The sequence below is a fragment of the Geotrypetes seraphini genome, chromosome 4 (assembly GCF_902459505.1).
Source record: "Geotrypetes seraphini chromosome 4, aGeoSer1.1, whole genome shotgun sequence".
Taxonomy (NCBI): domain Eukaryota; kingdom Metazoa; phylum Chordata; class Amphibia; order Gymnophiona; family Dermophiidae; genus Geotrypetes; species Geotrypetes seraphini.
This window is the reverse complement of record NC_047087.1, coordinates 311492443-311519962: the sequence shown is the minus strand read 5'-3', so window position 1 is coordinate 311519962 and position 27520 is coordinate 311492443. Positions and strand designations below refer to the sequence as shown.

Here is a 27520-nt window from a genome sequence, read left to right as displayed (position 1 = left end):
CCGCAGGCCAATGTACCCCCTTCTAGGAACCGCTATTTACCTGTGTTTCACCGTGCTCCTCATTTGTCAGATCAACCCTTCCTGCCAATAGAACCCGCCCCCCCCCCCCCCAACGATCGCCGGCAGGAAGGTGCTCAGCCCTTCATGCCGACAGAACCAGCCCTCCCCAACGATCGCGGCAGGAGGGTACCCATCCCCTCCTGCCTACCCCAACAGCCCCCCCGACGATCGCAGCAGGAGGATATCCAACCCCTCCTGCCAGCTCCCCAACAGCCCCCCTATGATCACTGGTAGGAGGGTGCCCAACCCCTCCTGCCGGCCCCCCCAACGGCCCCCTATATTGCCAGTAGGAGGGTGCCCAACCCCTCCTGCCGGACCCTCCCCCAACAAACCCCGCCATCCCGAAACACCACCCTTAGTCTTACTTTCCAAGTTGGACCGGACAGCTCCTCGCTCGTCTGGCCAGCAGGCCTGCCTCCGTCCAAATGAGGCAGGCCCGCCCCTCCCCTCCCCTGCCTAACCCACAGGATCCTAGGGCCTGATTGTCCCAAGCACCTAAGGCCCCTCCTATAGCGGGAGTGGCTTTAGGTGCCTAGACCAATCAGGCCCTAGGATCCTGTGGGTTGGGCAGGGTAGGGGCGGGCCCGCCTCATTTGGACGGAGGCAAGCCTGCTGGCCATACGTGTGAGGAGCCGTCCGGTCCAACTTGGAAAGTAAGACTAAGGGGGTTCCGGGGTGGGAGGGTTCGTTGGGGGGGGGGTCCAGCAGGAGGGGTTGGGTACCCTCCTGCCGGCGATCTTAGGGGAGGCCATTGGGAGGACCGGCAGGAGGGGTTGGGTACCCTTCTGCTGCGATTGTCGGGAGGGCCGTTGGGGGGGGTCTACAGGAGGGGTTGGGTGCCCTCCTGCCGTGATCGCTGGGGGGAGGGGAGACTTGCAGCTGTAGCCGCGGTCACTATGCTAATCACGGCAGGGAGATCTTTGCCGCGATTAGGTACAGCGGCCGCGTCTACTTACCATGTAGGCTAACATTGTAAGCATTAAAAGTACATGTCGTGTTTGTTTTTGTATAGTTATTAACTAATATTTAACTAAGTTTTAAAGTTTTAAAGAATGTTTCCTTTATACGTAAATAAAGAAAAGTATATAAAATCGTACCCGTTTGAGGCTTTTATGTATGCAGCGGTGACGGTGACGGGGCGGTGAATGGGGTTGCAGTGGCGGTGACGGGGCGGTGAATGGGGTGGCAGTGGCGGTGACGGGGCGGTGAAGGGAATGGCGGTGACGGGGCGGTGCAGAGGATGGTGAGACGGGGACGGGGCGGTGACGGGGACCAATTTTTTCACCGTGTCATTCTCTATTGCAAAGTTCAGTTCTTGGGCCAGTTCTTTTTATGAACACAAAATGGTGGTGTCATATTTTTGAAGAACTTTGGAGGGGCTAGCAGAGTGAGACATTTCATAAGACGTTAATCTTTTTATTCCAAAAATATCTTTCATAATTTTTGACTCGACATTTTCCATCATCTTATTACCTTTGTTGCTAACCACTTTGGACCATTAATGGTATTTAACGGTCTATAATACACCCAATTAGATTAGACAAAAGAACTATCCCTAATAGTGCACAAACTTACACTTTTGAAGAAGAAAATAGAAGTGTACTGTATATGCCTTTATATTGGAACTGTGCCCTGGGAACACCTATTATATTTCCCATGTATAGACCGCAGGAAAAACCTAAATCGGCCTATACAAAGGGCGGCCTATACATCCCCCCAGTAAATACCTCCGCCAACTGCCTACTGCAATGTTGCGGCCAGTTGTGCAGGGCAGGTGTGATCCTTTCAGCATCCAGCCTGGCCCTGCGCTGCTTCCCGTGAGAACTGAAGGCAAGCATTGAGGAAGCAGCGCGGGGCCGGCTGGATGCTGAAAAGATCGCTCCTGCCCTGCACTGCTGGCTGCAACATTGCAGGAGGCAGCCGGCAGCCATCCAGGAGGGAGCTACAGGTATGGAGGACTCCGTGGCTGATCTACTAATGGGGCGGCTTATCTACGATGTCTTTAGATAGGCTGCCCCTTAGAAGGAAGCCTATACATGGGGAAATACGGTACATATGTCCTTAAACTCTTTTTAGTTGTGCAATTTTTAAAGAACCCATTTCCATATGTGAAGCAAAATGCTTTAGAACATTACCCTTTGTATGCAAAAGCATCCTAGAAATTTTCCTTTCCGTATATCTCTGTCTGCTTATTGCTACCTTTTATGTTTTCGTAATCTGTTCTGTCCTTATGAGCTTAACAAAATCAACAAAATGAGTGGCCTTGTAAATTTAAACCTGGTGTTTTGAAGAGTTTACACTGCAGGAGCACAATATTTATCTACGTTTTAGTGATGTGTTTATAAAACATGATGCACTTTCTAGTAGCAGGTTTAAAATTTGCATTTTGTTAAGTGAACTGATAATATTTGTTTTCCAGTTGGAGGGCAGGATAGAGGAGCTCCATAAGGAACTTAAGGATTCCAAAGATAAACTGATCTCCCAGGATGCAGGAGCCAAAAATGCCATTCAGCAGCTGCACAAGGAGATGGCTTTTCGCATGGACCAGGTAATTTGGAGAGGAAAAGCACCACCTTTCTGCAGAAAATAATGCATGATCTGATGAAATTGTTAAGTTACTTTTTATCAAGCTGTCAGACTGCTGTGATAATGAACAATTTGCTGGGAATTCTGAATTACCTCACAAGTATTTTTTGAAATAATAGTTATATTTCACAGTTAATTTGCCTATGAAGTAGGTGTTTTTATATGAACAGGCTCTTGATATTTCTTTTTTTGGTTAGTAAAGTTTGATGCTTTTCAAAGGACTAAAGACTCAATTTAGCCCAAAAAACGTATTGAATAATTTCAGTGGCTGTATAAACCTATAGCGAAAGTATTTCACTGTGAACACTGGAATATTGCCAGCGGTATGCCTCAGGGATTGATCTATGGTGCGATTCTTTTCAGCATTTTTATAAGGGCTCTGGGAAAAGTTTTACTCTGCAGGATGATTCCCAAATCTGCTTGATTAGATTTTAAGCTTTATTGAGAAGGGACTGTCTCTTAATAATTTTACAACTGTTCATATTACAAGGCAGTCAAGAGTGGGATTTTACAGTCAATGACTATTTAAGAAAATAAAAATCATTATTTAATCAACAAAATTCCCATCTAGCCCACATTAAGAAAGGGCTATCCCCCTTTATATAACATATAATCATAATAAACATAATAATCAGGAGTTCCCTCTAACAACAGGGGGAAACTCCAACAACTTTCAGGTGAACTTAATAATTTAATTCCTCAAAAATATAACAGTTACTAAATCTTATTTGGTTCATTTACATTCAGGAAACTTTCCAGTTGAATTGGATCCCAGAAAATATCATCTTTTCCCTTCAATTGCACAAGGCATTTGCATGGAAACTTCAAATAAAAAGTAGCTCCCAGAGCTATTAATCTGGGTTTTAATAAAAGAAAAGCTCTCCTCTTCATCTGGGTAGATCTTGAGACATCAGGAAATATTTGTACCATATCTCCACAAAATTTTACTTGTTTATTCCGAAAATATGTCTTCATGATTAAACTCCTATCTGTCTTATTTCTTGATCATATGTCTCTTTAGCTATAAATGACAATATTATTATTAAGACTTAGCCAAAAGCAAAGATTTATAAACTATAAAGAGTTTTACCTCATGCAGAATTGTCATTTCTTTCATAAGACATTAACTATTTTTTTCTGAGGCCCTCTAAGTACCTACAAATCCCAAATGTGGCCCTGCAGAGGGTTGGCGTTCGAGACCACTGACCAATAGTCTCCAACGCACAGCTCCCCTCCCCTAAAGTTCTCCATTGCAGCCTTCAGTTGGCAAAATGCTCTTCAAATCATATAAATGCATTAATTTCAGTCTTGCCCACTTTATATAATACCTGCAGGCAGTCTCTTTACTGTGCTTATTATATTTATTTAAAAAAATTTTTATTCCTCTTTGAACCAAAGCAGATGATAATAAAACATACATATTAAAATATGACACTTCCAAATATACAATTAGCACCTGAGAATCAATTCTACAAATCTTTGCCTAATTAAAATAACGCTATTCGCCGAAGATGCCAAACTATGCAATGTAGTAGGCAAGAACACAACAGACAAAAGCACAATGCCTGACGAAAACTCAATGTCCGACAGTATAGTGCACGACCTACTCCTACTGGAGCGCTGGTCCAGGACCTGGCAACTAAATTTCAGTGCCAAAAAATGTAAAGTCATGCATCTTGGCAGCCAAAATCCATGCAAGACTAACACCCTTAATGGTGAGATCCTAGTGAGGACTGTAACAGAACTAGACTTAGGGGTGATCATCAGTGAGGACATGAAGACTGCCAAGCAAGTGGAAAAAGCTTCATCTAAGGCTAGACAAATCATAGGAGGAGGAGTTTCGTCAGCCGTAAGCCCGAAGTCATTATGCCATTGTATAGATCCATGGTGAGACCCCCATCTGGAATACTGTGTACAATTCTGGAGGCCGCATTACCGCAAAGATGTGCTGAGACTTGAGTCGGTCCAGCGATTGGCCACCCGGATGGTCTCGGGACTCAAGGATCTTCCGTATGAGGAACGGCTGGATAAATTGCAGCTATACTCACTCGAGGAACGCAGAAAGAAGGGAGACATGATCGAGACGTTCAAATATCTCACGGGCCGTATCGAGGTGGAAGAGGATATCTTCTTTTTCAAAGGCCCCACGGCAACAAGAGGGCATCCGTGGAAAATCAGGGGCGGGAAACTACACGGTGACACTAGGAAATACTTCTTCACCGAAAGGGTGGTTGATCGCTGGAATAATCTTCCTCTACAGGTAATTGAGGCCAGCAGCGTGCCTGATTTTAAGACAAAATGGGATCGTCACTTGGGATCTCTTCACAGAGAAAGGTAGGGGAGGGTTATTGGGGTGGGCGACTAGATGGGCCGTGGCCCTTATCTGCCGTCTGATTCTATGTTTCTGTGTTTCTAAGTAACCACGGGAAACAATCCCATGTCATTCTTTAGTGTCTGTCTCAACCTCAGTCCTTCTACACTAGCATTCTTCAATGCAAGGCTTGAGGGTCAGTGGCTGATCCCATTCATACTCTTGATTCTTTCCTCTCTCCTTAAAGACATGGGGATGGTTTCCTACAGTTATCCGTGGGGACGGGAACGGTGATGAATTCTGTCACTGTGTCGTTCTCTAATCCTGATTAATGAAAAGGTGAGTCTTTAACAACTTCAGGTGTCTTCATTTATGGAATTTGCTCCTATTGACAATCCAAAATAAAGTGAGTTTTTAAAATATATCCTTGAAGTGTTGTAGAATCAATATTACTATTAACTTTTAATATTTAATATCCAGTCTCAACAACCAGATCAAGGCAGCTTTATAAAATTAGTATAGTAGAATCTCGGTTAACCGGGTACTCAACCAACTGGCAAAAAAAATTGTCGGCAAAAAAAATTGTCTTCCCTTCAGGCCCTGATGCAGTAGTGACAGCCAGTCCTGACTGGACAATCCCCCTCCCTCCAGCCTCCAAAACAGCAGTGGCAGCACTGTAAACAGGCTGCTTGCAGTCAGCCCCAGCAGGGCCTTTACTCTGTCACATCACTTCCAACAAGTGAATGTAGGGGGAATGATAAGAGAGAGGAAAAGAGAGTGACTTCAGACAAGAAAGGTATGGTATGGGGTATAATATTAAATAGTTAGGCCTATTTTTAATAGCAACTCTGAAGCAACCAGAAATTATATTTATTTGGCATCTACTAGTCCCCATGGGTGCCGGATAACTGAGAGTCTACTGTAGTATGTGTAAGCTTGAAATCTTTGTATCATTAAACTTTTTATTGATTTATAATACTTTGCAAGTAATACAGAAATACAGAACATAAAATGTAAAGAAGGAAAAGAAAAACATTATTAGTGGTATACAGCTTATTGTCTTTCTTAGATTACAAAGCTTGAAATCTTTTAGTAGCCCTTAAAGCTTTCTCATATTTCCATGAAAAAAGTTGGAGACCACTAGTTTAGTCTAAATAGAGAATGTATGAAAGAAGAGGTGATCGTATCTGATGATCTTAAGGTAGTCAAAGAGGTAGAAAGAGCATCAAGATGAGCCACAGAGGAATGGCCAGCAGGATGGTGAATGTGATCGTGACTCTGTATAAGTCTCTGGTGAGACCTCATTTGGAGTACTGTGTACAGTTCTGGAGACTGTCTACACCAGGACTGCCCAAGTCTGGTCCTTGAGATTTACTGGCAGGCCAGGTTTTCAGGATATCCACAATGAACATGCATAAGAGAGATTAGCCTGCACTGCCTTCTTGGTATGCAAATCTCTCTCATGCATATTCATTGTGGATATCCTGAAAACCTGGCCCGCCAGTAGATCTTGAGGACCGGACTTGGGCAGCCCTGGTCTACACCTTAAAAAAACTCATACAGACCAGATGGAGTTGGTCCAGAGGGTTAATCATAAATCATATGGGACAGCTTAAAGAACTGATCCCCCTCTCCCCTTTTACGAAGCTGCATTAGGCTTTTTTATCACTGGCCGCTGCAGTATTAGCTCCAACACTCATAGAATTCCTCTAAGTGCCTGAGCTAATACCACCGTGGCCAACAATAAGTTTAATGCAACTTTGTAAAAGGGGAGATAAGTTCACACTGAAAGAAAGGTGGTCAAGGGGAAATAGGATAGAAACATTAAAATAACTTATGGTGATTTTTCTAATATTTGCTACATATATCTGGACCCCCATGAAGAAATAACACGGGTGGTCTCTTGTTTGTCTTTCTGGCTGGATTGGATTGTGTTTTGTTTCTTTGGCTGTCATTGCAATGAAAAAAATAAATAAAAATTTAAACAAAAAAAAAGAACCCATGGTAGAAATCTACAGGAGGTGGACCTTATTTAGTTGAAAAGAAGCTCTGGAGCAAGAGGTCCTAAGATGATAGTTAAAGGGGTTAGACAGGAGTAATCTTAATGAAAAAAATCTTTACAAAAAAGGTGGTGAATGTATAGAACAGCCTATCAGGGTGACAGAGGTGAGGACAGTGTCTCAATTCTAGAGGACCTTGGGAGACTTGGCATGAAAATGGCAGATGCCGTTTCATGTGAGCAAGTGCAAAGTGATGCATAGGGAAAAGAGGAACCTGAGCTACGAAGGGGTGATGAAAAGTTCTCAACCCAACCAACCAACTTTTTAAATTTGGAGGGTTATTTTGCCACTGTAGCTGAAAAGAGTGTTATCTTATTTCGTTAAGAGTCAATTTGCAGAAACAAAATTCTATGTATCCATGTCATTCGCTTCTTGGTTGGGCTGAGAACTTTTCAGCACACCCTCTTATAGATAAATGATGCAGGGTTCTATATTAGGAAAAGGTTCTAGATGTCGATTGTTGATGAATGTTGAAATCCTTAGCTCAGTGTCCAGTGCCAGCTAGGGCTCTTCAGCTTGGAGAAGAAATGACTCAGGGATGATATGATAGAAGTCCTATAAAATACTGAATGGACTTGAATGGGTAGTTGTGAATCACTTGTTAACGCTTTCCAAAAATACTAGGACTAGGGAGCATGCAATGAAGCTACTAAGTAGTAGATTTAAAACAAACCGGAGAAAATATTTCTTCACACAAAGTGTGATTAAATTCTGTAGTCCTTTACCAGAGCAAGTGGTAAAAGCAGTTAGCTTATCAGGGTTTAAAAAAGGTTTAGCTGATTTCCTAATAGAAAAGTCCATAAGCCATTATTAAGGTGGACTTGGGTAAATCCACTGCTTATTCTTAGGATGAGCAACATAAAATCTGTTTTACTGTTTGGGATACATATTACCAGGTACTTGTGACCTGAGCTGGCCGCTGTTGGAAACAGGATACTGGGCTTGATGGATCTTTTGTTCTGATAAGAATGGCAAATCTTATATTCATTTTGGTGACTTTTTAGTCACCTTTTCCCAGAGGTGGTCACATTTATAGGTACGTTTTAACAAGGGAGGACAGACCCACTAATTATTAGCCAAGGAGATCCAGTGTGCAGCAGGGGAGGAATCGCCTTGTTGGGTACACTGAATAGATGTTACATGGATTTACTGTTGTCAGAAATAAATTGCTGGCTAAATAGATCATTAGCACAGGTTTTTTATATTTCGACCACCAAATTTGAAACCAATTCTCTCTTCTTCCAAATTTGCTTTTCTAAAGATGGCTTTGCTGTAAAGGTTGAACAGGTAAGGTGACAAGATGCATCCTTGCCTGACGCCATGTTTAATTGGAAACCAATTATTGTTGCTGTTTTCAGTTCTCATTACAGCTTTTTGATTTTCGTAGAGGCTTGTCATCAGCTGAGTTATGTATTTTGGTATTCCCATTTATGCTAGAGTTCTCCATAGTTTATCATGATCCATATAGTCAAAAGCTTTGTTGTAGTTGATGAAGCAAAGGTATAGGGGATTTTGGTATTCTTTGCTCTTCTCCAATATCCATTAACATTGGCAATTATGTCTCTTGTTCATCGACCTTTTCTGAAACCAGCTTGAACTTCGATTAGTTGTTGCTCATCTTATGATTTGTAGCTTTTGTTGTATTTTTTTCAGCAATATTTTGCTGATGTGTGGGATTAGTGCAATCGTGCTGTAATTGTTACAGTCCTTGGCATCACCTTTCTTCAGTATAGGTATGAATAGTGATCTTCTCCTGTTTTTTTCTTCCAAATCTGCTCATACAGTCGAGTGATAGCATAATAGCACCTTCTGAGCCTTTGATTAATTCAGTTGGACTAACGTTGATACCTCCCTCTCTGGTCATTCTAGCCCTCTAAATTTTTCTACTCATTTTGCCTCTTCCCTCCACTGGAGTTCCTTTCTACCCTAACTCTTTTTAACCGTGTCGCGCTTTACAAATGTAGAGATGATGCAGTATACAAACCTAAGGTTTAGATTAGATTAGGTGACTTGTTTTTTTATAAAGCTTTAATTGCTGCTATAGCTTCTTCTTTTAAAATACCTGGTTCTCCTTCGGCATCAGTTTCTAGTTCAGTTTTCCCAATGTTATCCTCATTGGTGGTGTAAAGAAGGTTAACGTTTAACATAAAATTAATAATTTTTGTTAACAGCATAGTAATAGCAGTAAAATGATCAAATCTAAGCAGAAAATGGTAAAATTGAATCCTAGTAATAGGACTAACATGAAACACTATTAAAAATATACACATTTAACATGTTTCTAAGAGGGCCTGGGATAGGCATGTGAAATCTAATCTAATCTAAGGCTTGGCTTTATATACCGAGTCATCATTCTAAGAAAGCTTGACTTGGTTTACAATAGTTAACTTAACAGAAAAAAAACATAAGGAATAATGACAAAATTTCAAGAAAATTAATTTTCAAATTGTTTAGCAAATAAAGTGGTTTTTAAAGATTTACAAAAAATTGAAGTGAACCAGAACTCCTTAAAAGAAGCGGAAAATCATTCCAAAGTTGAGAAAATTTAAAAATCAAAGATTGACTCTGAGAAAGAGATAATGGGTACTGCGAATGGGCCATTTGGCCTTTATCTACCGTCATGTTTCTATGTTTTAACAGTACTATAGAACAATCATATAAAAAAATAAGACAAATGTCAGTACAATAAAAATGGTGCTATAATAGCATGGAAAAACATTCAAATAACAGCATACATGTGATAGAGTTAGTAGATGTTTTGTTTGCTGTTCTATCCTGTCATTTTGATGGAATTCTTTTCCAGTGTTTTTTTAGCATTTGTACACCGCCTTGTTACAGTGGAACCTTGGTTTACGAGCATAATTCGTTCCAGAAGCATGCTTGTAAACCAAATTGCTCGTATATCAAAGCAATTTTCCCCATAGGAAGTAAGGGAAACTCGCTTTGATTGGTTCCACCTCCTCCCCCCCCCCCGAGGCTACTGGCGCTGCTCCATTCCCCCCCCCCCTTGAGGCCACCGATGCTGCTCCATACCCCTCACTGCGATCCGGCGAGTAAAAGAAATCACTCACAGTATGCTCCGACCGCCTCTTTCTGCACTAAAATCGGGCCTCGCCAATCAGGAGCTGTGCGTCAAAGCAGCTCCTGATTGGTGAGGCCCGACTTTAGTGCAGGAAGAGGCGGTCGGAGCATACCGTGAGTGATTTCCTTCACTCGCTGGTGCTCCGGCTGCTCTCTCTGGCTGCCCTCTCCTGCGGTCGGAAAATACCACGAATGACCGGGACCACAAATCGCCGACTGCGAATGACCGGGGGAGCACTGTGGTACAAAGTGGTTTACATATATACACTAAGGGGTCCTTTTATTAAGGTGCGCTAAATACTAAGATGCCCATAGGAATATAATGGATGTTTCAGCATTTAGCGTGTACTAATCTTTAGTGTGCGCTAAATCGGTTAGTGCACCTTAATAAAAGGACCCCTAAACTGTGCTGGTTTATATTGCTACAAACTTCTGCTGTAGCAGGTGCCTGGTCAGTTTTGTGTTAAAATAACATTCACTTTGTTCTTTTATAGAGCCTGAAATGATAGAATGAATTCATTCATAAGCTAAATTATCTGTTTTGTAAGGCAATTAAAAAGTGTGAAGAAGCTCGTCAAGAAAAAGAAGCAATGGTAATGAAGTATGTTCGGGGAGAAAAAGAATCGCTGGACCTTCGAAAGGAAAAGGAAGCACTGGAGCGAAAATTAAGAGATGCTAATAAAGAAGTTGAGAAGCACGCTATTAAAATCAAACAGCTCACCCAGGAGAAGGGGCGACTGCAGCAGCTCTATGAAACAAAGGTATCATTCCCTTTGTAGTTCCCTTCTGTCCTGTCTAAGCTCTTTTGAGCAGGGACTGTCTCTTGTGTGCATCTGGTAGCGCTATAGAAATAATAAATAGTACTAGTAAGGTCATGCTTTTGAAAAAGTAACTGGAGCTGCTGCTTGTGCAAAGTATTTTCACCAGGGTAACCAACTGAGCAGGTCTTGGTTTTACTCTCATGACATCTATGGATTTGTAAACTCAAAATGAACTACAAGTCTGGCAATGCAGTAGGAATAAAACCAGAACTGGTTCAGACATTTAGGGCTCCTTTTACAAAGGTGCGTTAGGGTTTTAACGAGCGGAATAGAGTGTGTGCTAGACCTTAATGCCAGCATTAAGCTGGCGTTAGTTCTAGAAGCGTAGCGTGGGTTTAGCGGGCGCTAAAATCCTAAACACTAGCGCACCTTAGTAAAAGGAGCCCTTAGTTTAGATTGTCACTCCAGTTCTTACATCCATGCTTTTTGATTGTGAGAATGATTTGCAGAAGAGATTTGGCTTGGGTAACTTAACTGAAATTTGGATTGAAAATTGCTCTCTCTTGGTTTTATTTCATAGTATGTGCACTTGTAGTTGCGGGGAAAGAAGTGGGGTGAAAAGTGGGGCAATGAGGTGTGCAGAGATTTCATATGCAGGTGCTTCTGTATCTCTAATTCCCCATGGCCTAGAGCAGTGATGGCTAACCTTTTTGAGCCTGAGTGCCCAAACTGCCGCACAAAACCAAATAATTTCCTCAAAGTGCCAGCACGTCAATTAAACTTTAATAACAAGATTTTAGTATCTAAAAACTCTTTATAAAGTTGCCTGAACTATGTAACATCATTTTTAAAGGTTGGAATCTTTGTATTGTCAGAGAATCAATTTGATTCACAATCTTTTGGTTTTCATTTCAATTTATTGGCAATTTATAATGTTTTAATGATTTCATTCATGGGCCGAATACACACATACCGTATTTGCCGGCGTATAAGACGACTTTTTAGTACCTTAAAATCATCCCCAAAGTCGGGGGTCGTCTTATAAGCCGGGTACAGTTTACATGCCCTTACTTGCGGGGCTGGATGTACTCAGTCGCGCGGCTCTTCTTCTCCCTACCTTCTCTGCTTGCAGCACAGAGCCGAACGGAAGTCTTCCCGACGTCAGCGCTGACGTCGGAGGGGAGGGAGGGCTTAAACAAAGCCCTCCCTCCCTCCAACGTCAGCGCTGACGTCGGGAAGACTTCCGTTTGGCTCTGTGCTGCAGGCATGGCAGGTAAGGAGAAGGAGAGTAGCCTCGCGGTTCGAGGGGCGGCCGCCCCGCCCCGGTTGCAGCACAGCCGGCCAGGTTCCCTTACTTTTGTGGCACTTCCCCGACCGACTGATAACAGCCCGGGTCCGACAATCCTCCCTGCCCTGTAGCCGCGAATCTAAATACCTTCTTACAGCAGCTGTAAGAAGGTAATTTAGATTCGCGGTTAAGGGCAGGGAGGTTTGTCGGACCGGGGCTGTTGTCGGTCGGTCGGGGAAGTGCCACAAAAGTAAGGGAACCTGGCCGGCTGTGCTGCACCCGGGGCGGTAGAGAAGGTGTGCGGAAGAAGGGGTCGTCTTATACGGCGAGTATAACACAAAACTCTATTTTTTAACTGAAAGTTGGGGGGTCGTCTTATACGCCCAGTCGTCCTATACGCCGGCAAATACGGTACTTTTCTCTGTCGCCGCACTCTTTGACCAAAAGATTTGTAAGCCTGCAACCACGTCAAGGTAGACTCTTTCAGCAGCTCCCCTCCCTCCCCCTTACCTTTGTGGCCAAGTCAAAATGATCTACCAACAATAAAATTTTAAAAACACAAAGCACGCTGTACGCAGAGAAAATGTTAATTATCATTTATATTCCGCGGGTTTTCAAAGAGGTCAAGGCAGATGACTTTATGCAATGTCACCTCAGTAACAACTATACAAAAATAGACAAATATTCCCCCTCCCTTTTTACTAAACCGCGATAGCGGTTTTTAGCGCAGGGACCTGCGCTGAATGCCCCACGCTGCTCTTGAAGCTCATAGGCTCCCTGCGCTAAAAAACGCTATTGCGGTTTAGTAAAAGGGGGCCATAGCGCAAAATATAGACAGCATATATAAATTCTCAAAACGGACACATTTTGATCACTAAATTGAAAATAAAATCATTTTCCTACCTTTGGTAATTTCATCAGTCTCTGGTTGCACTTTATTCTTCTGACTGTGCATCCAATATTTCTTCCCTTTTTTCAGCCTCCTGTATGCTTTCTCTCCTCCAGACCTCATCCCCTCCCCAAACTTTTTCTTTGTTTCACCCTGCCCCCTTCTTTCTTTTTCTCTCTCCATACCCCCTTTCATTCTGTATGTCTGTCTTTCTCTCTCTCTCCGTGCCCCATTTTTCTTTGTTTCACCCAGCCCTCTTTCTTTTTTTTTTTTTGGCTCCCTGTCCCCCCCTTTCTTTCTTTCTCCTTGCCCTCCCCTATGCCACCACCATTGGGAAAATGCTGCCACCGCCACTGGGGAATAGGCTGCCACTGCCACTATCGGGAACAGGCTGGCGCCGAGTTCGCCCTGCTTCTCTTCCCCACGGGGCCGACCAACTCTCGCCACTCGACGTCAATTCTAACATCGGAGAGGACGTTCTGGGCCAGCCAGGCAGCGATTGGCTGGCCCAGAACGTCCTCTCCGACATCAGAATTGACACGGGTGGCGAGAGTTGGTCGGTCCCACAGGGAAAAGCAGGGAGAACTTGGCACCGGCCTATTCCCAATGGCGGCGGTGGCACTCAAGTGGCTAAAGAGACGCAGTTTGCCAGCCTAGGGAGAACACTGGAGGGTGGCCAGCTGTGCATCCCCTTGGGGCGTAAAACCAGGGCAGACCGTCCCCACCCCCACCTTGGTATGCCACTGTCTGTACCTCACTCCCTCCCTATGACCAAAAATTCTCCTTTCTTCTATTCCCCGTGTACACAACCATCTCTTTCCCTCCCTTCCTCTCTCCCAAGTCCTTGCCTTCTGTGTCCAAAAACCCATTCCCTCCCCCACCTCAGCATCTCTTTCCCTCCCTTCCTCTCTCCCAAGTTCATGCTTTGTGTCCAAAACGCACTCCCTCCCCCTTTTGTGTTCTCCGTTTGTCTCCCAGCCCATCTTAGCAACTTTCTCAGCAAAATGTAGCTCGAGCCGCGTGGGCTTGTCTTCTATTTCCTGCCTGTCCCGCCGCGCACACATAGCCGATCGGAAATCTTCCCCGACTTTAGCGCTGACGTCGGAGGGCGGGCTTTGCTTAAGCCCTCCCTCCGACGTCAGCACTGACGTCGGGGAAGATTTCCGATCGGCTGTGTGAGCGGCAGGGCAGTCGGAGTAGAAGACGAGCCTATATTTAACCCCGCGGGTCCCCCATCGTCCCCGTTCAGCTCTCTCTCCTGTGCACCCCCTGGTAGTACTGCCCTGATGGCGGCCCTGCGCGTGCCAGCTGCAAGGCCTTCGCGTGCCACAGTTGGCACGCGTGCCATAGGTTCGCCATCGCTGGCTTAGGGCATCAGTTGGTCTTAATCTGGCCCTGCCACCAGATGTTTGAGTCCCACAATACACTGTGCCAGTAGCTGGAGATTTATCCTTATATATTAGGACAACTAACAGTAATGTAATTTCATAAGAGACCTTTTATGGACTTAAAGCCATTTATTATACTATTTCCATTAATATTAAACCTGATCCCCCAATATTCAGCAGCACTTAGCCGACCGAGAACATTTAAAATGTATCAGTTTTAATAATCATCATCATCATCATCATCTTTATTCCTGTGTTGTAGAATGTCAGTCAGGCAAAACAAGGTGATTATGTGGAAAAGTGATGTAATTTGCTTTCTCGATGTTTAATAGTGTTAATAAATAAATAAAAGTGTGGAAACTTTTTTGAAAATCCCTCGTACATTTGAACTGATTCCTTCATCTTATTTTAGGTTTTAAGGCCCTGTGACAGGTGGAGTACCTATTTTTGGATTGCATGAAAACAAAAAAAAAACAATATTTCAAATTTTTATAAGCATACATTTACCCCTCGCACCACACTGTGATCAGTGTAGGCTTCAAACGATGACTATAGCGTTTACCCCTCCTTTTACAAAACCGCAAAAGTGGGTTTTATTTTAGCGCAAGCTGGTACGCTGAATGCGGTTCATATCAAAGAAGGACTGTATAATCAGTGAAAATACATATAGGCAGAGGTACAACAATATTCAAGTTACAAACTTATCAAACAGAAAAGTTTTTAACAATTTCCTAAAAGCATAATATGATTGTGCTTGTGGAATCAGAGTACTTAACCAAGAATTCATTTTTCCTAACTGAAATGCAAAAGTCTTGTCCAGAAATCTCTTCTAGTGACATGCTTTTAAAGATGGATACATAAACATGTAATTATTTTGAGTATTTTTATTGGACTTATGTAACTTAAATTGGGAGGATAGGTATCCTGGACCAGACCAAACAGTGCTTTAAAGCAAATGCAACCAAACGTAAACAAAGTTCTTGCCTCAAATGGCAACCAATGAAGCTGTTGATAAAAAGGACTCACATGGTCACATTTCTTTAGCCCAAAAATCAAACACACCACCGTTTTTTGTATTACTCATATTCGATTTAAGATTCTCTTATAAGATGCCAGGTAAATGATATTGCAGTAATCAAGGGCAGATAGAATTGAAGACTGAACCACCAACCTAAAAGATGCTAAGTAGAGGGCTGCACAGGAACGGGGATTGCGGGAATCCCGTGGGTCCCTCGAGGTTCCCATGGGAATCCCCCCCTAACCCACGGGACTCCCACGGGGACCCCTCTCTAGCCAACGGGACTCCCACGGGGATGGAAGGCTTTGGAAGCAGGGTTCGTCCATATAATATAATGGACACATCAGCCTTAGTAAAAGAGGGGGTTTATAAGTTAATTACCTGAACAGAAAACAAAAAAAGGGTTCCACCAAAGAAATTCCACAAGGAAAACAGCTAAAGAAACTATGGAGTTGATGATCCTGTCAGAAGTAATTGCTGCTTTTTATGGGGACAGGCGGGGATGGAGGTAATTCCTTGCAGGGATGGGTGGGGACGGAGAGGATCCTGACGGGGACAGGTGGGGACAGAGAGGATCCTGGCGGGGACGGGTGGGGATGGAAAGGATCCTGGCGGGGACGGGTGGAATTTCTGTCCCCGTGCAACTCTCTAATGCTAAGTCAAAATATATATATATATATATTTAATGGTTTGAAGTTTCCAAAGAATCACAAAGCATTAAAAAAAAACAAAAAAAAACCCAACCAACATTTGATCGGTATGATCTTCTAAGGTTAAATAATGATCCAATATCACCCCCTAAACCTTAATAGAAATAGCTATGGCAAAGTTCTGACCTTTAATTTGAAGTGTTTTATCCGTAATCCTATCCTTTTTTTTCTCAGGAACTTCTGTGGTTTGTGTTTCTGATTTGTGCTTGGTATTAGGTTTAATTGTTTGAATCGATACTGTTCGAGTTTGAATCGACACTGTTCGAGTTTGAATCGATACTGTTCCAGTATCTAGTGTCAAATTCTATTTTGTTGTTTACTGCTTAACCCCCTTTTTTACTAACACATAGCGCGGATTATAACGTCAGCAGCGGTGGTAACTGCTCCAACGCTCATATTCATATTCTATGCGTTAGTAAAAGAAGGGGTAAATTTTATATGTTATGTACAATTTTGCATTTACTGTTTTGATTGAATATTGTACTGTACATTACGACTGATGTCCATTGTTTTCCAATAATAGTTATTTACTATAAAAATTAAAAAACCCAACAATCCTTAAACATAAAACAACATAAAATAAAAATATTTGCCTTGTACACCCCTCTGTTAGATGAGATTCACAAGCTTCAAAAGGGACATCACCTATGTTTGACTTCTTTTTTTATAATGCCTGACAACCATAATACAGCTCACTTAGAGGTCTTTTTACTAACATAAGAACATAAGCGTTGACTTCCTGGGACAGATTGAAGGTCCTTCAAACTCAGTATCCTGATCTGGAGCCACAGAGAGCTAAGCTACACACATAGGGACAAATTCTAATAAAGACCCTGCTATTCAGGAAATTTGTCAAGACAAACTAAAGCTGTACCTAATTATCCCTGCTCTTGGAAATATCTGAATAAGTCACAGTCTTGTAATTAGCACCTGATCCTGTAATTCTCCTGGAAATGTCCAGCTTACTCTTTTGTAATCCGCCTAGAGAGTTTTAAAGATAAACGTTCACTGCACTGTATATATCCAGTTAGAAAGTGGTTCCCAAACCTGTCCTGAGGGACCCTCAGCCAGTCAGCTTTTCAAGATATCCCTAATGAATATGCATGAGAGAGATTTGCATATAATGGAAGTGACAGGTATGCAAATCTCTCTCATGCATATTCATTAGGGATATCTTGAAAACCTGATTGGCTGGGGGTCCCCCAGGACAGGGTTGGGAACCACTGAGTTAGAGCATACATCTATCATCTCAAGTTTCTGAAATTTCCACCCAGAACCTCAGAGACACCACTCCAGGCTCACACAGTTTACAGCCTTAAGTTTGATGTGCCAATTCTTCACTGGTGGTTCTTATAAAGTGCATGTCTTAATCTACATATAAACTTTTCTTAATTTATATTAAGTTAAATAGTTTTCCTCATTTTTTTGTAAAAAGATTATTTATAAAAAGATTATAAAGTGTACTTAGCTTTAATTTGTGGTCAATCAGGTAGGGATTATCTTGCAAACATGTTTCATCAGAGCTTTTTCAAGGCATAATCCCTCTTGTTTCTCCAGCCAGCTTAACTGAATTAGAGTGGTCCAGAAAGCTGGCGGAAGAGCACGAGGCATCTGAGCCAGTCAGGGCCTTATGCTCCTCCCTGTGCATCACATGATGCACCGGAGAAGAGCCTAATAATAATAACAGTTTATATACCACAGGACCGTGAAGTTCTATGCTGTTTATAATTGTTAAAAATGCTACAAATTAAGTAAAACTAACAAAGTAAAAGTTAGTGATTAACAGCTCTAGAGATCAGTTATTGTGGAATAAGATTGCACAAATCAGCTACCTAAGTACTTCAGGAACAGATGTGTTTTTAGATTTCTAAGACCCAGTGGCGGAGCAGGAGGTGTTTTTGGTACCTCCTGCTCCCACTAGAAAGGTATGGGCATGGGGCGGAGAAGGGGGCGTGGATTGGGCACTGTGGTGGCAGGAGGGAGTGGACATCCCTCCTGCCGGGTTTTTCAGGGGAGCAAGTGGGTGAGCGGGGGAACGGTGGCACGGGGGGGTGCATGATTGTCAACTTTTTAATGGGACTGATGGTGTGCGTTTAAGTCTTGCAGAACATCTGTCCCATTAAAAAAAAACCAGAAGCCCTGACAGCAGTGACGGGAGGCTGCTTCTCCTGTCACTACTGTAAGGGCTCTGTGCATGATTTGTACCTCCGTGCAAATAATTTGCATGCAAACTTGATAGTGAATCAATTGCTGTTTGAAAATCAGCCAGAGAATCAGCCAACAGTGTTTGTCACTATCTTGAGTCTAGCCCGTTAGGTGATCTATCCATGCTTGTGAACCAATTGCAGAAGGGTGTCAATCGCATCTTTCAGCTCTTCCTCCTTCACCAGTAGAATATAGCTCCCTCTTCAGTTTTTCCATGTGCAAGTCAACCAAGAAGAGGTGTACTGATCTTCTGTGTTCATTTTTTAAAATTATTTTTGGGTCCTTTTACTCTTTTCGAGATGCTTTGGTGCTAGAGGACCTCATATCTGCGGCTACTCTGCCCGGGAGAGAATGTAGACTTCATGAGGTTGAACTGCAGCTTGCAGGGCAACCCCCAGGTGTACCTGATGAGCCAGTCTGCTATGTGATACTACGAGGCTCGGGGTCTATTCCTCTGAGAACCTGCTCACTTTCTGATTTATTAGAGACTTGAGCGCAGGCTGTGGGGCCCCTGTGTGAATCACTTTGGGAGTCACTGTATTCCTGTTTGTGATCTATGTTTTTCAGCCTGGGTACAAAAAAGGATGATGATGGGTGGGGACGGCATGCAGTTTTTTTTTTCCTTTCTAACACTTTGTCAGCTGATGGAGGTAACTAAAATGTATTTTAATTGTTGTGGCTGAAGCCCATGGATGTTCACTAGTTTCTTTTGTGGGGCCGATAGAAAATCTTCCCATCAGAGTTCACAGGCAAGAGAGCAGACAGCAAGGTGAAGAGTCAAGACGGCAGTGGGCTGCACCAGCCAGTTCTCAGGGTGATACTGATCCTAAGTTTCATACTGGCAGGCAGAAAGGACAAATCCCTAGGTGGAGAGGTGAAGCCTCGGAAAATCCCTGCTTTGAAAATGGAACAATCAAAAGTCCACGAGAGGAGGGACAAGAAGAGCACAAATGCTGGACCTGTGACGGGGAGGACCATTGAGTTAACGAGTGACAATTTTAACACATGTTAAAATTTTAACCCGTTAATCACGCTAAAAACGCATTAAAAAAGCAGCCCTAATATATATACCTGCATATGCTGGAATGCTCTTATAACATGTCCAGAATAATTATATCACACCGAAGGTCCTCAGAATGCCACACTAAATCATTTGAATAGTGTGGTAGCACTCCTCACTGGAACCTTTTTATATCGGCGTGTGTTTTTAAACTTTTTTTTTCTTTTCTTAACTTTTTACCTTCTATCTTGTTCTTTGTTTTAAAGTGACAGTGCTTACACCTTAAATAGTTGAGTAATAACTTAAATAATTTAATTTAAAGTGAAACTTAGCTTCAGAACATGACTGCACCAATCCCCTCCGATGCACTTCATTCTTCCTCAGGGTTGGGGATACTAGATGTGCCGCAATAAACAATTACAATTAACCACATCGCAGCATTCCAGCATACAAGAGAGTACTGGTCGACAAGTCGATGAAACCGTCCGCGCAATGTGCGGAGGTGGCAAAAAGGGTGAACAAAATGCTTGGAATGATTAAGAAGAGGATCACGAACAGATTGGAGAAGGTTATCATGCCGCTGTACCGGGCCATGGTGCGACCACACCTGGAATACTGCGTCCAGCACTGGTCACCGTACTTGAAGAAGGACACGGTACTACTCAAAAGGGTCCAGAGAAGAGCGACTAAGATGGTTAAGGGGCTGGAGGAATTGTCATACAGTGAGAGATTAGAGAAACTGGACCTCTTCTTCCTTGAAAAGAGGAGATTGAGAGGGGACAGGATCGAAACCTTCAAGATAATGAAGGGAATAGACTTGGTAGATAAGGACAGGTTGTTCACCCTCTCCAAGGTAGGGAGAACGAGAGGGCACTCTCAAAAGTTAAAAGGGGATAGATTCTGTACAAACATAAGAAAGTTCTTTTTCACCCAGAGAGTGGTGGAAAACTGGAACGCTCTTCTGGAGGCTGTCATAGGGGAAAACACCCTCCAGGGATTCCAGACAAAGTTAGACAAATTCCTGCTGAACTGGAGCATGCGCAGGTAGGGCTGGTCTCGGTTGGGGCACTGGTCTTTGACCTAGGGGCCATCGTGGTAGCGGACTGCTAGGCACGATGGACCACTGGTCTGACCCAGCAGCGGAAATTCTTATGTTCTTATGAATGTGTATGCAATCTGGCAAGTGCCAATACATTATTTTGTGCGCAAGGCATAGTTATTTTTATTTCCTTTATGGCCCACAGATTGTGTGTGCGTGCATCCAGTGTGCTCAGCCTGTTTTGTATACTACTTGGTTACATAATTGGAGAGCCAAATGTTTGTGTTACGCTTGCATTAAGAAACTGTTCACTGAGCATCAGTGCTGTGCTCTAAATGCAAGATAACTGCATCAGCCTCTTGAGATGAAAATAAGGAAGGGGACTGCTTCCAGCTGATTGGGAGAACCCTTGATGCCAAAAAAGGTTTTTATTTATTAGCAAGGTACTCATTACCAATGTTGGATTACATACTCTGTTCTAGTACTGAGCTGTATTTGATTCTGTAGCCAATTAAATAAAGACAACTGTGAAAGAAGTATTTTTTTTTAAATTTAAAGATAAGTTTGATATTCTATATATGCTGTACAGATTTCAAAGCTGAAGTAAATGTCTATAATTGGTGAGGCCCCACTTGGAGTATTGTGTTCAGTTTTGGAGACCGTATCTGGCGAAAGACGTAAGAAGACTTGAGGCGGTCCAGAGGAGGGCGACGAAAATGATAGGAGGCTTGCGCCAGAAGACGTATAAGGAGAGACTGGAAGCCCTGAATATGTATACCCTAGAGGAAAGGAGAGACAGGGGAGATATGATTCAGACGTTCAAATACTTAAAGGGTATTAACGTAGAACAAAATCTTTTCCAGAGAAAGGAAAATGGTAAAACCAGAGGACATAATTTGAGGTTGAGGGATGGTAGATTCAGGGGCAATGTTAGGAAATTCTACTTTACGGAGAGGGTAGTGGATGCCTAGAATGCGCTCCCGAGAGAGGTGGTGGAGAGTAAAACTGTGAGTTCAAAAAAGCGTGGGATGAACACAGAAGATTTAGAATCAGAAAATAATATTAAATATTGAACTAGGCCAGTTACTAGGCAGACTTGCACGGTCTGTGTCTGTATATGGCCATTTGGTGGAGGATGGGCTGGGGAGGGCTTCAATGGCTGGGAGGGTGTAGATGGGCTGGAGTAAGTCTTAACAGAGATTTTGGCAGTTGGAACCCAAGCACAGTACCGGGTAAAGCTTTGGATTCTTGCCCAGAAATAGCTAAGAAGAAAAATTAAAAAAAATAAAATAAAATAAAAAATTTAAATTGAATCAGGTTGGGCAGACTGGATGGACCATTCGGGTCTTTATCTGCCGTCATCTACTATCTATGTAAGATATTGGGTGTTTTTTTCAAATATATTGAAGCATTGTTAATAAAATCTTACTTGTTAAATTTATAAATATTCTTGAATCAATCTGGAAGGTCACCGAGGTCCCTGAAATTGAGTCAGCCCATTTCTGTCCATTATCATTCAGAGGCCAAGATTCAGTTCCCAAATCCAGCCTCTCTGTCTTTCTGAGGAAGGGTTCCAGCCAATGGTAACACCTAGTGGCCAGATTCTTGGCATATGCATCCCTGGCTTCTGGTTCAGGATTGTTGCTACAGGAAGGAGGGAGATCTAAGAAAGGTGAGGGAAATGCTAAGTAGTATGAATGAAAGTTCATTGGTTCTGACCGAGCTGGAAAGCTCAAAGGAATAAAAGGAAACTGCTGGGCAAAATAAATAATTTTTAGAGTTGTTTAAATGAAGCTTAAAATTGAGCCTACAAATTTTTCTCTTTTTTATCTTAGGAAAGTGAAGCCATTCGTCTCAACAAGGAGATTGAGAAACTAAAAGAAGAAATCAATTCTCAAATTATTAAAGTAAAATGGGCCCAAAACAAACTAAAGACTGAATTTGATACACACAAGGTTAGTGCGTGAGAGTGGAACCACCAAGCTTCTGACAACATGTACCTATTCTTGTGGGACAACTCTTCTGATTTTATTTATTTATTTTTTTCTGTGTACCTGAATTTGTTTTTTCATTGTGAGAGATGATTCCTCAGATAGTAGAAATGATCTTTATTAATCTAATTTACCTTTTATCTAAGCTCATGGAGAAATGTAATTTTCTCTCGGCTATTTGACCATATACAACATTCTAATATTCTTCATCCTCATCAATCTGGACACCACACTGAGACTATCCTGACTGCCTTCTTGAGTGAGAGCCATGGTAAGCAGGATGGAAGCCAAATGGCCCTGGCTGTCTCTAGACCAGTGGTTCCCAACCCTGTCCTGGAGGACCCCCAGGCTAGTTGGGGTTTTAGGATAGCCTTAATGAATATGCATGAGAGAGATCGGCATCTGTCATTGGACTTCATAGTCTTGTTCTTCAGTTCTTAAAAACCCTTTGTTTTGTTGTTGTTTCTGCTACCAAATTGTTTTCCCAATCTTTGCCCTGTGCTGTTCACCAATTACTTGCTCCAATACTCAATATTTATCTCTAGCCATTATAATTCAAGACTTCGGCATCAATGCTGCTTTCTATGCTGCTGATATTCTTTTGATCACCTGTGTGGACTCATCAAGCCCTGATCCATCTCAGTTGCAGCAGTGTCTTGACTCTGTTGCTATCTGATTATGGACTAATTGCCTTATTCTTAATCCCTTCAAAACAGTAGCTTCTTGGATTACTAGGAGATTGTTCTGCCAATCTTCCGTACCCTCCCTTCTTGATTCTTTAGTAACTTTGATTGATTTGTGTAAATATTTTTATCATTAATCACCAGTTCTTCTTTGCTTCCCAGATGTGCTTTCACTGCCTTCAACAGTTCCATTCCTTCTAATGTTACTTTTATAACACTGGTTAGAATATCTTAATCTGTGCCATTATCACTTGACTTTGATTGCTATAATATAGTTTCTCTGGAGATAAGCAGAAGCAATGTAGTCATACTTGTTAGTGAAGTCCTTAGATTGATCCTGTGTGTCTGTGCTCTCCCATAGCAATAGTAAGCCTTTGGCTTACTGAGCATGTTCAGGGAATCTTGCCTTCAGTGGCTCCTCCCCTTGATACTCAGGTTTTTTCTTAGCTGCTCCTGACAAGTTGCAACTCTCCATTTTACTCTCTCTCTCTCACAGGAAAAATAAAATAAAGAAAATAAGATAGTTCTTTATGTATGTAAATATTTATATAAAGGAATAACCAACTGAAGAACAACTCTTAGGAAATTCATCTTTTTTGTCTCTTTCATATTGAAGAATTTAATATAAAACAATTTTTATTGAGCAGATAGAAGAAACACACAAAATCATCAGTGATACAGAACTGTTCAAGAAATATAGAAACATAGAAACAGAAGGCAGATAAGGGCCACGGCCCATCTAGTCTGCCCACCCTAATGACCCTCCCCTACCTTTGCCTTGTGAATAGATCCCATGTGCTGATCCCATTTGGCCTTAAAATCAGGCACGCTGCTGGCCTCAATCACCTGCAGTGGAAGACTATTCCAGCGATCAACCACCCTTTCAGTGAAAAAGAATTTCCTGGTGTCATCTCGTAGTTTCCCGCCCCTGATTTTCCACGGATGCCCTCTTGTTGCCGTGGGACCTTTGAAAAAGAAGATATCTTCCTCCGCCTCGATGCGGCCCGTGAGATACTTGAACGTCTCGATCATGTCCCCCCTCTCTCCGCTCTTCGAGCGAGTATAGCTGTAGTTTGTCTAATCGTTCTTCGTACGGGAGATCCTTAAGTCCCGAGACCATCCGGGTGGCCATTCTCTGAACCGACTCCAGTCTCAGCACATCCTTGCGATAATGCGGCCTCCAGAATTGCACACAGTATTCCAGGTGGGGCCTCACCATGGATCTATACAAAGGCATAATGACTTCCGGCTTACGGCTGATGAAACCCCTGCGTAAGCAACCTATGATCTGTCTTGCCTTGGATGAGGCCTGCTCCACCTGACTGGCAGCCTTCATGTCCTCACTGACGATCACCCCCCAGTCTCGTTCTGCTACCGTTCTTGCTAGAATCTCACCATTGAGGGTATAAGTCTTGCATGGATTATGGTTGCCTAGGTGCATAACCTTGCATTTTTTGGCATTGAAGCTAAGTTGCCAGGTCCTAGACCAGCGCTCTAGTAGGAGTAGGTCGTGCATCATGTTGTCGGGCATTGAATCTTCGTCTGTTGTGCATTTGCCCACTACATTACTTAGTTTGGCGTCATCGGCGAATAATGTTATTTTACCTCGAAGGCCTTCTGCCAAGTCTCTTATAAAGATGTTGAATAGGATCGGGCACAAGACCGAGCCCTGTGGCACTCCACTGATCACCTCCGTCATTTCAGAAGGGGTGCCGTTCACCACTACCCTTTGAAGCCTACCTCCAAGCCAGTTTCCAACCCATTTTGTCAATCCTAATCCTATAGAACTCATCTTGCTCAGCAACCTGCGGTGTGGCACGCTATCGAATGCTTTGCTAAAGTCCAGGTACACGATGTCCAGGGACTCCCCAACATCCAGCTTCCCCGTCACCCAGTCAAAGAAGCTGATCAGGTTGGATTGGCATGATCTCCCCTTAGTAAATCCATGTTGACGGGGGTCCCGTAGATTCTCCTCATCCAGGATTTTATCTAATTGGTGTTTGATTAGAGTTTCCATTAGTTTGCTCACTATCGATGTTAGACTCACTGGTCTGTAGTTTGCTGTCTCCATCTTTGAGCCTTTCTTGTGGAGTGGAATGACGTTAGCCATCCTCCAGTCCAACGGGACGCTGCCTGTACTAAGGGAGAGGTTGAAGAGCGCTGACAGTGGCTCCACCAAGACATCACTCAACTCCCTAAGCACCCTGGGGTGTAGGTTTTCAGGCCCCATTGCCTTTTTAATCTTGAGCTTTGACAGTTCACCATAAACACTGCTGGGCGTAATCTCGAAATTATTAAACGGGTCAACTGAGTCAGCCCTTGTCTGTAGCTGAGGGCCAAGCCCCGGCGCTTCACGGGTGAAGACTGAGCAGAAGTATTCATTTAATAGCTGGGCTTTTTCGGAATCCTTTTCCACATAATCTCCGTCTGGTTTCCTAAGACGTACAATCCCGACCGTATCTCACTCCCCACCCCTACCTCCCACCCCTCCCCCCCACACCAAAATCCTGTTTCCTATTGTCCCAACAAGAACAAAAATACAATTAATACAGAGACACCAATGCGATGTACAGAAGTACAGAAACCAAAAACACAGCATGATACCCCAGAAGGAACAATGAGCAGGAAAGAAAACCAGCAAAAAACCAAAAGCTCAACCCTATCCAAAGGGAGAGGCCCAGCCAAGTGGTATAGGGAACACCGCAAACAGGGCCCTGTGTTCTTATGAACCCTAAGATATAGAAAGCAATACCTCCCTGCCCCCTGATATCGCTCCCCCCCAGACAACAGGACACTCCACTCGAGCAGGCAAACAAACAAAAACACACACACACCAAAAAAAACCCAACCGAAGAAAGTGTCTGAAGGAAGACACAAGTGATCTGACTGGAGAAGGACAGCCCCAGAGCCGCCCCCCCTCCCCCGCCACTCAGGCACCTCAGACTCTTAAGGCATTCAAAATCAGACTTCGGGTTCTAGGAGACAAAGAATAAATATAAGGGCCCCAGACTCAAGATGAATTTAGACTGCTTAAAAGAAGCACGCACCTGACCCCTCTCGAGCAACATTAAAGCATGTAACCTATTGCGCCATGCCCAGTAAGAGGGAGGGTTATCCAATTTAGACTGCCTAAAAGAAGCACACACCCGACCCCTCTCGAGCAACATCAAAGCATGTAACCTATTGCGCCATGCCCAGTAAGAGGGAGGTTTATCCGACACCCACTCAGTCAGTATAACCTTCTTGGCCATCAATCCAGCTTTCCGCAATAATAGGCTGCCCACACCAGACAACCGAAATGCCTCAAATTTATCCAGGAGAAATCCCACCGGAGTGAAAGGTATAGAGCAGTCCAACAAACCCTCCAAATATCTGACCACCCGCCTCCAAAAGGACTTGACCACTCCAACCAGACAACTCCAAAAAGCATGAAAAAGGACTTGGAGCTGGTATTACATTTCTCACATTGATCCAAGTCTGCCAATCCTGAATGATATAATTGAACCCGTTTAAAATACGCCCTGTGCAACACCCGAAATTAACATTCCCGGAGTTCAGCAGACACAGAAACCATTGGGATGCGTTTGATAAGACTTCCCATATCCAAATCCTGTGGCCGCAAACCTAATTCCGGTGCCCACCGAATACATAGAGACTCCCAAGATCTAGGCAGACCCAACAAACACAAAGCCTTATGCAGCACCAACACAGAAAGCCCCCCCATCTTCAAATTAGTCAAAGAAGGTGTGAAGCCAGTCTCCCAAGCCCATCTGCAGACCTTCCACCTGCAAAGAATGAACATAATGGTCCAATTCCAGATAGGCAAAAAAATCAGTGGCCAGAACTCCCTCCCTGAGCTGAAAACCCCCCCCCCAAGAGGGAAGAATCCCGGCCGGAGTGAGTACATGGGCCAAGATAGTCAGACCTAATTGTCCCCATTGCCGAAAAGAAGTGGAAGAGCAACCAGGCAAGAACTGAAGATTCCCTTGCAGAGGTAATTGGTCAGACACCCCCTGGCCGCCTCCCCAAGCCCACCACCAAAATCTTCCAGATAATACGCAGAGATCCCAATAAGAGACTAGAGCGAAGGGAAGAAGGAAGAGAGGACCGAGGGACATGCAACAGAGAAGATAAATGCCAAGGATTATAATATGCCAGTTCATAAGCGAAACAAGTATAAACGTCTAGTTCCAAAATCCAATCTCCAAGGTAACGTAGTAAGCAGGCCTGATTGTATTTCTGCATATCAGGAACACCCATGCCCCCCTGAGACCATGACCCCACCAAAGAACGAAATGCCGTCCTCGTTTTTTTTCCCATTCCATAGAAACCGAGAGAGAAGTCGATGTAACACCCGAAGATCTTTCTGCAACAAACGGATAGGCAACAGTTGCAGGATATATAACCATTTGGGAAAGATAATCATGTTAAAAAGATGAATACGGCTTTG

General features: G+C 43.3%; 1 protein-coding gene across 5 annotated transcripts in view; it reads left to right on the top strand.

Moving 5' to 3' along the window:
- Positions 1-27520, top strand: part of CCDC186 (coiled-coil domain containing 186) — a 224493-nt gene that overhangs the window by 81872 nt on the left and 115101 nt on the right. For all 5 annotated transcript variants that reach the window (XM_033943150.1, XM_033943154.1, XM_033943149.1 and 2 more), the window contains 3 exons: positions 2480-2608; positions 10647-10859; positions 22232-22351. In XM_033943150.1, coding sequence (XP_033799041.1) covers positions 2480-2608; positions 10647-10859; positions 22232-22351 — 462 coding nt within the window. The remainder of the gene's footprint in view (positions 1-2479; positions 2609-10646; positions 10860-22231; positions 22352-27520) is intronic.